At 44.4% G+C, this 11731-nt stretch overlaps 1 protein-coding gene across 1 annotated transcript; it reads left to right on the top strand.

Moving 5' to 3' along the window:
* The first annotated feature begins 8316 nt into the window (after positions 1–8316).
* Positions 8317–10229, top strand: LOC138929207 (uncharacterized). Its single transcript, XM_070288520.1, has 2 exons — positions 8317–8699; positions 8780–10229. The coding sequence occupies exons 1-2, from the start codon at positions 8317–8319 to the stop codon at positions 10227–10229; spliced, it is 1833 nt and encodes a 610-aa protein (XP_070144621.1).
* The last annotated feature ends 1502 nt before the right edge of the window (positions 10230–11731 follow it).

The following is an 11731-nucleotide window of genomic DNA, read 5'->3' as shown; positions in this document are numbered from 1 at the left end:
GAGGTTGACCGTCGCTATTTGCGTTCCGCCGAACCCTTTTCTCATCCTGGGTGAGGCGTCTCGTGGTATGTCGCGCTCTTCTCCCGCAAACAGGGCCATGGTGACCTCCTCCGCGCTGGTCATGTCGTCTAGGTCGCGGATCTCCACTTGGACCGTCTCCTGCATAACCGCCACCTCTGCTTTACCGGAGATGGCAGTCTTTAGGGCTGCTTGCAGCTGCTGCGTGGATGGGTCCAGGGTTTTCTGCATTCTTAGGAGGAGTCCACCGTTCGCTGTCCTCCGCAATCCTTGCACATTGTCTTTGAGTCCCTGTAGAGAGGGCTCAGTTTTGACAATCTTGAGCATGTCTGCGTATGTTCCTGCGCTACATTTGATTATAATTGCGTCGGCGCGCTGCTTCCTGGGCATTGCAGGGTGAGTTGCACGGCTCCCATTGTTATCGCCGCTCGTAGCTTTGACTTCTGCATTCTTAGGTCTGGGTTTAGCCTTGACCTGCTGCCATACCGCATTTCGCGGTCTGTTTTCAGGCACAGCACTAGGGTTCATGGTAGCCAGCGTGGGGGTGGTCTGCTGGCTTGCACTCGTAGTGGATCCCTTGATGTGGCCGTCAGCGAGTGCGGCAATGATTTCGAGCTGCAGCTTCTTCATAGCTTGCATCGAATCGATCGTCCCCTGCGTGACGTGTCGTACTACCTTCTTGTTGTTGCTCTTAGTGTCGGTAAACTTCGCAATCATTTCGTCGAGCATTGCTCCTAGCTTCTCGACTAGCGCTGGGGCATAAGCTTCGACCTTTTGCCTCTTGTGGGCTTCGGCCTGCTTCCCGTCAGGGCTTACCGCGTCCCAGCTTCGCTTCGGGGTTGCCTGCTCTTCGATTATGTCGCCAAAGCATAAAACCGGCAGATGCACTTTCGGCGGCGCTGACACCGGGTGGATATCCGGCGCGCTGGCCGGAGGCGAGTGCTGTACCTTCTGCTTGAGTCGCTGGAAGTCCCGCATCAGCTCCTGCTCAGCTCTCATTACTGCTAGTGCCTGGGTCTCGTCGTCCCGGCCTGATCGCAGCTTCTCCTCACTCATCGCACCTGCTCCTAGCGGGGTCCCTCGGTGCGCGGGGATTTCCCCCTGCGAATGCCTGATGGGAGTTATACCGCTCCTTCTCGGTCCCCAGAGCCCCTTTTGGTTGGCGCCGCCTCAGCGGGGGGGTTGGAAAATGGCGAGATCCTTGGCCTTGTGCTCTTAGCCCCACCGGAGCCAACTGCGGAATGTGGATGACAATTCCTAAGCCCTAATTTAAACACAAATCCGAGCTTGATTTAAACCTTGGATCCAAATCAAATCAAGTCTTATATTTAGATTTAAATTTGAATTCAAATCCAAACCCAAACCTAAACCCAAAGTCAAACCTAAACTCAAATTCAAACTTAAAATTCAAATTCAAAACTCGAAATTCAAAAATTCAAAATTTACAATTTAAAATTCGAAATTTAAAGCCCAAAATTCAAAATTTAAAAATTTAAAATTTAAAATCCAATTTAAAATTTAAAATTTAAAATTTAAAATCCAAAATTTAAAATCTAAAATTTAAAATTCAAAATTCAAAATCTAAAATTTAAAATTCAAAACCTAAAATTCAAAATTTATAATTTAAAATTCAAAATTCAAAGTTTAAAACCTAAAATTCAAAATTCAAAATTTAAAATTTAAAATTCAAAATTCAAAATTCAAAATTCAAAATTCAAAATTCAAAATTCAAAATTCAAAATTCAAAATTCAAAATTCAAAATTCAAAATTTAAAATCTAAAATTCAAAATTTAAAATATAAAATTTAAAATTCAAAATCCAAATTCAAAACTCAAAATTCAGAATTCAAAATTTAAAATCCAAATTCAAATTCAAGTTCAAATTCAGATCCAAATTCAAATCCAAATCCAAATCTAAATTTAAGTTCTGGCTATGGCGGGAATTTGTCTGCTCGCGTTTCCCAATACTGCGCGGGTGCGAAAGCTCGCTGCGCATGCGCTGCACAACACTATGATCAGCTGATCGTGTGTTGCGCCTAAAAGGAAAAAACGCGAGGGAAAAAGTGGCGTGTGGAAACTATTCCAAGCTGTGAGAGCGTTCGTGGGAAATAGAGCCGCTCGCTGGACAGGAGAGAGTCCCCCCCTTGCCCACGGGTTCCAATGACGGTTCCAAGTGCCTAGATTCGAGGAGCCCGGATAGCCAGCCGGGGTCGATTCTGGTACGTACCTTTCCCCAGTTGTCTCACAAATAGTAATGTCACCTTTTAAGGGTCTTTCGAGCTGTCTACAATATTTTTCTTTTGGAGCTCGGATGTGTGTGTGTGTGTGTGCGTGTGTGCGATCTAGTGATGTGAGAACGGGGAACCAAAAGATAACTACAAACTCTTGTCTACGCTTAAATTTTGTACAACTAGAAAATGACTATATTGCGAAACTTGGCTGCTTAAATATACAGGGCTTATTTTATAAAAAATAGAAAAATGATTATATATACAACGATTGAGTTACAACGTGAGAAATGGTTATATACAACGCTTATGTTTACAAAGTGAGAAGTGATTAATTATTATACAAAAATTATTTACAAAACTTATTTTACAAAGTGAGAATAATTTGTGGGCGTTTGCCGGTTTGTTTTGGTATTGTTGTTAACGGCTCTCCATGAGCGTTGGCGGCAGTTGTTGTTGTCTTCGTTAGAGCTCTCCATGAGCGTTGGCGGCCGTTGTTATTGCCGCTGGCTGCTGTTGTTTTTGCTGCCGGCTACTGACCGCTGTTGTTATTGCCACTGGCTGCGCTTGTTGTTATTGCTGCTGCTGTTGGCTATGCCCGCCGTTGTTGTTGGCGGCGAGCTGCTGATGCCGAGAGCTGCCGTTGTCGTTGTTGATGACGTCGCTGTTGTTGTTGTTGCTGCTGTTGACGCGGCTTCGCTATTGTTGTTGTTCTTGGGAGCTGCTGATGCCGGGAGCTGGCGCTGGCTGTCGTTGTTATTGGCTGCGAGCGCGAGCTGTTGTTGTCGACGGGGCTGCTGGCCGTTGCTCTGGCCGTTGGTGTGGCCGCTGTGGATGACGAAGCTGTTGATGACGTGGATGGCCGGTGTTGTGGCCGTTATTGTCGCCGTCGTTGCTAGCGCGGATGGCCGGTGTTAGGGCTGTTGTTGTTGCCGCCGCCAGTATTGGTGGGGAGTCAAACGACTCCTCACAAGACACATTTGCCGGACTCTATCTTTTGGTATGTTATTTTTAAGACCCTAAAGAATTTTTTAAGCAAAATAAAGAATTTTTGATTTTTAAAAAAAGTTACTCAAATGTCCCCCCTTAAGTGCCTACTAGGAACAGAAAAATTTATACAACTAAGCAATGCAGGACAATCGATTTTGCACGAAATAATGTCGAAAATGACAAGTAAACTAGTAACGATTCTTCTATTGTGTAGAGATGACTAGTGCACAAGACGACATTAAGCGGAATAGGAGTGAACTGGTTCATGGAAATTTAGGGAATTAAGGGCAAAACACAGAAACTTTTTCTGAATACGTTCTAGGCGGTTGGAATGTACCGATCCAGTCGGGTTCCAAATTGTTCACGCCAGAAGGGCGCGAATTTCTGGTCGGCAGTGTAAGCGGCTAGCGTTTGCGCTCCCGCTTACTGTTGTCTCCGTTCTGCCCGTCTCCCTCTCTTTCTCTACTCTCCAGCAGCGAACTCACCACTCCGCGGTCCCTGCAGCCTTGTTTCCATGTAAATCTAAGTTAGTATTAATACAGAAGTGAAGCAATAAAGTGAAGTGAAACGAAGCTGCCCCCTCTCGCCTACTCATTTTGGACACACTTGGGAAAAACTTCCAGCCCAACCTTCCGACGACCACACCTACTAGAAGGACGAGCATTTGTTTTGGCCACTCCGCCCCCTCCAGTTCATGCTCCTTCGAGCCGTCGAGAAAGAGCTAAATTTCCAGCGCCCCATTGCGGATATACCAAGATAAGTACGAAGTCCAAAGTCCATTCGTCCGTGGTCGCCATATTCCTTTTCCAAGGCGTTATTTTTTCTGTGATCCAAAGAAATTGAAAAGTGACAGTGAAAAGTAAAAATTATATACATATATATGTGCATAGAGTGATACACGAACAGCCACAGTAAATTTCTTCCCATTTTTTAAAGTGCAAAAGTACTTTGCCAATATCGGCCCCCTACATAGTCGTGCTGTGATCCGCTGGTATCCAAGTGCAAATACATATGTACATATATATATATATTTTTTTATTGTACAAATTCACGTTCCGTCACTCAGTTCCAATACGTCCGCCACTAACTGCATTTCAAAATAGTATTAATAAATATTATTTTTATTGAGAGCCTTTACACACATACATATGTACATACCCTAACATACACCCAAATATATATGTAAATATAAAATAAAATCCGAACCCAAATATAAATATAAAAAACATCGGAATCCAAAATATATATTTTGTTACATAAAAAATAAAATAAATAGAATTACACCCAAAATTTCCAATTTCCTCAGTGTTTTTATTTAAAAATATTAACTAAAGAAATTCAAAAAAAAAAAGAAGGAAAAATATATAATAAAACACAAATAAATCCATACTCCGAAAAAAAAAAATATATAAATACATAAATATAGTTGTTTTTATTTCTCGCATTCCACACATACAGTGGCTCCAAGCTTATTTCGTGCAAGAATTTACAACAACTTCAAATTAGCACTGCCGCTAAACTAATAAGGATATTTTAAAAATTTAAACGCAGTATGTTAGAGAAAGTATTTGTTTATTTAATTAACATAAAATTATTTTCCTAATAATTAAAACAAATAATAAAATCATATAAATAGGAAAAAGAGTGCAATTCTCACACCCAAGCTTATTTCGTGCAGTTCAGAAAATATAAAATAACTTTTTTATTTTTAGATTTTACCATATTTTTTTTACCTATCTTCATTCTTTAACAACTTTCCAAATATTCTATACGAAAAAAAATTTTTTTTATATATATTTCTACTAGACTATTAAGCCATTATTTCCTTATAGCACCTTTGAGTTAATATTTATTTTATCTCTTTTTTTATAATGACTGAGTCTACTTTTTGGTTAAAATTTGTAGTAACACTTCAAAATGTTGATTTTTGTAATGTTTTTTATAAATTTTGTTCGTTTCCAGACGAGCCACGCCCTCACAAAGCCTGCCGAGCACGTATGATCTTAGTCTGATATTACCAAAAACGACCCCGTAGGCGCAGTTCTTCTGCCATTTTAAGCAAATTTTTCTTTAATTTTTAAGGAAACATATCGCCATTTACTATTTCATTGAAAAAAAAAATTGTTTCGTCACGCCAATTGACGCCATACAGGTCCAACAATGGAATGAATCCGGCTTGCTTCACAAATGCATTGAGGTGGTTATTTTACAGGCCGGAATTCAGTCACCACAGCACATATTTAAGTCCATCCAAAACTAAATTGGCTAATTTTTTACTTATATGTAAGGATAAAATCATTCCGAAAGAAAATCGAGTGAATTATAACCTTCTATGCAGATTTTAGACGATCCTTGCTGTAATGTTTGCTTATAAATGGCTGTTTTGATACTACTTGACCTCTTAATATGTGATCCTGCAACATAGGGCGCACCTGTTTCACACTACATTTGTTACATATTTCGTGCTCAATATAATGCATCTAATTTGGGAACTGAAAGTATCTCCTGTTCCTTTATTATAAGGATAATACAACACAGCTCACTGAAAAATGTATAAGTATTTGTCTATCTCGACCCCAATCTGCCACGAAACTCCTACAAAAAAATGATTTAATTATGTAATGGAATGCAGTAGGGGTTAAGGAAACCATATCGGAAAAATCACGATGATATTTGTCACTTTTAAAGTGATTTTGGAGTAATTTCCATTGATCACTCATGGTACATGGTACTGCCACAAAGAATTTCTTATATATCCTTAAATATGTAGGGCCAGCATCTAAAACCAATAAAATATGTATTGACTAGTACTTAAAAAAGTAATATAGAAAAAAAATTTCGATTTTAAAGTCTAAAATAGCTGTTTTTTGTTTTTAAAATATTTGCACGAAATAAGCTTGGGTGTGAGAATTGTCACATTTTTTCTATTTATTTAATTTTTTAATTTATTTTAAAGATTAGGAAAATAAAATTTTGTTAGTTAAATAAACAAAGTGTTTCTCCAAAATACTGCGTTTAAATTTTAGAGATATCTTTGCTAGTTATCCGGCAGGGCCGATTTAAAATTGTTAATAATTCTTGCACGAAATAAGCTTGGAGCCACTGTACATAAATATATTTGGGCAAGCTTCGCGCTATTCTGCGCTTAGCAAAAATTACATATTTTCATCCATACATATATACATATTTGGGCAAGCTTCGCGCTATTCTGCGCTTAGCAAAAATTACATATTTTCATCCATACATATATACATATTTGGGCAAGCTTCGCGCTATTCTGCGCTTAGCAAAAACTACATATTTTTATCCATACATATATACATATTTGGGCAAGCTTCGCGCTATTCTGCGCTTAGCAAAAATTACACATTTTCATCCATACATACATACATACTTTAGGCAAGCTTCGCGCTATTCTGCGCCTAGAAAATTTACATATTTCCTACGTACATACATACATATTGGCTTCCCTCGCGCTATTCTGCGCTGAGCAATTGCTTAAACTCCAAAGCGTCATACATACGCACATACAGTGCATTCCTATTTCGTCTCCTCTTTGCTCGTTAAGCGTGCACAAACACCTGCACTAATACGTTTCCGAAAAGGCAAAGTGCCGACGAAAAAACTTCGTCCACCCACGAGAAAAAATTAAAAAATAATTCCTGGAACAACATTTTTTAAGGAAACCGAAATTCTTTTAAATTTTTTAACAACAAATACCGCCACTCTTTTTAGCTATTTTTTCGCTAGCTAGCTTTTTTGGTCAAGCCAAGGTTTTAGCTATTTTTCTTATTTTAGCTATATTTTTGTTGGCGGTGTTAGTTTTTCGTGCGGTTCCTGGAAATAAAGGATAGCAATCTCCACTGGCCTCCTTTAGCTATTTTTTAGCCATTGTTTATACGCCGCTAGTTTTTGGTCGAGCCGATATTTTAGCAAGTTTCGATTTTTTAGCTAGGTTTTGGTGGGCGTTATTTTTTTCGTGCGGTTTCTGCATATCAATCTCCATTGGCCTCCGTTAGCTATTTTTTTTTTTAGCTATTTTTTGTGAATTTTTATTTCCACGTAGTTCTTCACGATCTTTTGCGAGTTCCGAAGAAACAAAAGAAAAACCCATACAATTCCCGAAAGTGATTGACATATTCCGAATTTATTAGCGTTTTCCAGCTAGTTTTGGCGGGTTTTTTTTCTCGCAAAGTTCTACGATTGTTGTTGTCGTATTCCGGAACTTAAGGTCGAAGAAGCCAATTTTGAGTAAGTGGCTAAGAATTTGCAACAATTTCCGGGCCTAGTTTGTAGCTAGATCTAGCTACTTTTTTGTTTTTCGCTATATTCTATTATCCGCACTCGTTTCGTAGATCAGTCACTGAGAGCTCACTTCCCTCGTTTTAGCTAGCGACTGATCATAGATAGATTTGGCTATTTCCTTTTCCTGCCATTTTTTTTTTGTTACTCTGCGAGCTTCGCAGGGTTTTCCACAGCGTTTAAGGATTAAAGTTCCTTTTTCGTGCACTCGCTTTTCTTTTGCGGGGGGCAGGCCTTTTCTTTTCATAGGGCATAGCTGAGTATGCCCATAGAGGGAGATAAAAAGGGAATCTCCTCCCCGGCCAAGGCGAACCCATCCTCTCCGCGGCCCATTCGAGCCCATTCAGCACCCAGGCCCTCCAGTCCGAGGATCAGAAGTTCGGCTTCCACCTCCAAAGGGACGGATCCTCGATCGACAAGTCCGTCAAACGCTCCACGAATAGTCATCTCTCGTCCGGTGGCAAAAGATTCTAGCGACTCTTCGCTTGCCATAAAGTCAGAGTCTCCCTCTGTTTCAAAGCCGGAATTCCTGAGGGTGACACGCTCTAGCAGCCACAAAATGGCATCCACTGAAAAACCAACGGCCGAACAGCCAACGGCCGAACCGCCAACGGCCGCAACCGTGTCGTTGCGCAAATTCACAGCCGCCAGCGATCGTGTGAGCATTTTTGAAGCAAAGATCAATACTCCAGGTCAAACTTCCCCGTCCCTACATCTGCTACAAGTCCGCCTGCAACAAGTGAGAGCCTTATGGGACAAGGTAGAGACGGAGTACGACATGTGCTCCGATCTAATTGCCCAAGAAGGATCCCTCGAAATGGTGTCCGTGCTGCAGAGCAAATATGACTATTGCTATTCGGTGTATGAGTCATGTTCTGTAGAGATCAGTGCGACAATTGACAGTGCCACGCCTCAAGCCGTGCAACCACCCTCCCAGCCAATCATTTCCTCCGGTTGCCGCTTACCTCCCTGCGATACAGAAGTCTTCGACGGGGACTACCTTCGATGGCCCACTTTCCGGGACCTATTCACGGCAGTCTATGTCAACAACCCCAGGCTGACACCGGTCGAGAAGCTCTTCCATCTTCTCACGAAGACGAGCGGCGAAGCGAAAGCCATCGTCTCCAAATCCCCGCTCACAAATGACGGGTTCGCCTCTGCGTGGGAAGCGCTTCAAGACCGTTTCGCAAAAAAAAAGGACTTCTAGTCAACAGCCAACTCAAGCTTCTGTTCAACTTGAGTTCCATCTCCCAAGAATCTGGTCATGCGCTGAAAGAGCTGCAGTCCACGATTCAGGGGTGTTTGACAGCGCTAGCACATTCCCAAATATCCACGGACAACTGGGATTGTCTGCTGGTGTTCCTGTGCGCAAGCAAGCTGCCGAAAGTTACCCTTTCGCTATGGGAACAGTCCCTAACGTCGAAATCCGACATTCCGGCTTGGGAAGAGATGAACACCTTCCTAAGCGAAAGATATCGCACATTAGAGGCCATCGAGGACTTGAAGCCGACTCAAGCAGTCCCGAAAAAGCTTCAGTCCTTCGAAACGAAAGTCAGCACCAAACCAAAAGGGTGTGACTTATGCTCCAAGGAGAATCATCCAGTACGCTTATGCCCGCGCTTTCTCCAAATGTCCGTCGACGCGCGTTCCGGCTACATAAAAAAGAAGCAGCTCTGTCTCAATTGCACTCACAGTTGTTTCACGTGTAGAGGAAGGCATCATACGCTGCTTCACCGCACTGCGAGTTCCGAAAATATGAGTGCCTCCAGCTCCTCGCATCCTACACAAGCGTCGAGACCCTCCAGCCCGAATGCATCTGCAAGCACTTTAACGGTGCAAAACTATTTCGCCTCTGGCACTACAGCCGTTCTTCTGGGCACGGCGATGATCGACGTGTGCCATTTCGGCAAGACCTACCGAGCACGAGCTTTAATCGACTCGGGATCCGAGGCGACGTTCATTTCCGAACGGCTCTTCAACCGTATGAAGTTGCCATTCCGCAACATCCAGGCCGAAGTCTCTGGTCTAAACCAGTCGGTTTCCGCGAAGTCGACTAGGCTATGCCATCTCCAAATTCGTTCTCCTACGAAGCCGGGTCTCCAATTAGACACCGAAGCTTATGTCCTTCCGGAATTAGCGGGCAATTTGCCCTCCCATCCAATCTCTCGGAATTCCTTGAGAGACCTGCCCGATCTCCAGTGGGCAGACCCGACGTTCTATGAGAGTTCGCAACTGGACGTCCTAATCGGTGCCGACATTTTACCGTCGGTAATGTTGAATGGCACCCGAAGAAGTATTTGCGGCTCTCTTCTAGGCCAAGAGACTATTTTCGGATGGGTGCTCACGGGGCCGATCTCCCATGTAAAGGCGAACAGAGTCGCATCTTTTACGACGCAGGTTCATCCAATAGGCGAGGATTTCTCTCGCCGATGTTCTAACGTCCCTTTCCGTTGCTTTCCAAAGCTGAGCCCGAGTTCAAGGGCGAAGCCAAGTCGATCTTATGTCGATGGCAACACCTCAAGACTAAAGCGCAGCAGTTTAGTGCACGGTGGAACTCCGCGAACGCAATCCATGGCAATGTCCGTCAAGGAACGTCCAAATTGGCGATCGAACGAATGGCGGCTCGGCAGAATCGTTTCTGCCTTTCCAGGAGCCGATGACCGCATCCGAGTTGGAGAGAGCCGCACATAAAGCGCCCTCTCCATAATGTCATACTTCTCCCTGCGGTGGATACGGAATCCTCCGTTCCCAGGGACTAGGGCTTCTTACTTTTCGAGGTCCGATCGTTCGTACTCCCCTTTCTAAAAAACTTCGTTTTTTTTCTTTATCGCAGGACCCGTTTTTCATACAATGGCTCCACGTCCTCGCACCGCCCAATCCTTGGATAGCAGACGTTCCCGAGGTATTCAATCCTACCGCTGCCGAGTCTGCCGGGGAATCCATCCTCTTCGGAAGTGCAAGAGATTCCACAAACTGAGCGCTGAAAAACGCCTTCGAGCAGTGCTTATCAATAAGTACTATTCGAACTGCCTCGCACATCAGCACTCAGGAGGAACCTGCCGCAGCGAGGACGGCTGCAAGAAGTGCGGAGGGACCCATCACACCTTGCTCCACATGCACGAGGAACTGCCGCCACAACGCACACCCCAGCCAACGTCGTCCCCACCACGCCCTTCCCGCAAGTCGAACCAACCCGCAAGGTCACGTCCCCGCCATTCCGCCAGGTCCGTGTCCCGGTCTCCATCGCCACCCTCGGCCGCCAACGCGGGCCCACGTCAGGAAGCATCCGCTCCGACCCCGTCGGTGGCGAAGTGGCTACAGCAGAGATCGACCCACATTCTCCCGACAGCCATCGTCGCGCTTGACACGGAATCCTCGACGTACGAGACTGGGGCGATGATAGACCCCTGCATGGCGGTGAGCAGGATCGACCGTTCGCTGGCGGCCGCTTTCCGGCTGCCCATCACGCGACTGGAAGACGACGAGGTCTGTTCGGCTACTCTCCGGTCCCGAACAGGCAATTTCCGGCTCGAGGTCGTCCTGAAGATCGACCCGAGTCTAAAAATCCGAACTCCTATTCGGGCTCTGAGCGACGCCACAAGGGCAAAGTTCAGCGACATCCGTCTCGCGGATGAACACTTCCACCGCCCGGCGACCATCTCCCTCGTGTTGGGTTCAGACGTTTACTCGAAGCTGAGGATGGTTTGCCTGTTGCTCAGAGCACCGTTTTCGGATGGACCGTTTCCGGAGCTGTTCTGGACTCATGATCCTGCCGTTCCTGTTTCCTTTTGCTAGCGCAAGGGGGGGGAGAATGTTCACGCCAGAAGGGCGCGAATTTCTGGTCGGCAGTGTAAGCGGCTAGCGTTTGCGCTCCCGCTTACTGTTGTCTCCGTTCTGCCCGTCTCCCTCTCTTTCGCTACTCTCCAGCAGCGAACTCACCACTCCGCGGTCCCTGCAGCCTTATTTCCATGTAAATCTAAGTTAGTATTAATACAGAAGTGAAGCAATAAAGTGAAGTGAAACGAAGCTGCCCCCTCTCGCCTACTCATTTTGGACACACTTGGGAAAAACTTCCAGCCCAACCTTCCGACGACCACACCTACTAGAAGGACGAGCATTTGTTTTGGCCACTCCGCCCCCTCCAGTTCACAAATGAACGAAGCGTACTCAAGCTTGGACCTTATAAAAGAAAA

The sequence above is a fragment of the Drosophila kikkawai genome, chromosome X (genome assembly GCF_030179895.1).
Source record: "Drosophila kikkawai strain 14028-0561.14 chromosome X, DkikHiC1v2, whole genome shotgun sequence".
NCBI classification, from domain to species: domain Eukaryota; kingdom Metazoa; phylum Arthropoda; class Insecta; order Diptera; family Drosophilidae; genus Drosophila; species Drosophila kikkawai.
Note: the sequence above shows the minus strand (reverse complement) of the source record. Positions and strands in the feature narration are given on the sequence as shown.

What these genes read in the sequence shown, in the direction of transcription:
- LOC138929207 (XM_070288520.1), top strand. Translation starts at nt 8,317, where the DNA reads ATGTGCTCCGATCTAATTGCCCAAGAAGGATCCCTCGAAATGGTGTCC. An exon ending in AATGACGGGTTCGCCTCTGC is followed by an intron (nt 8,700 to 8,779) that starts GTGGGAAGCGCT and finishes GTTCAACTTGAG; the next exon opens with TTCCATCTCCCAAGAATCTG.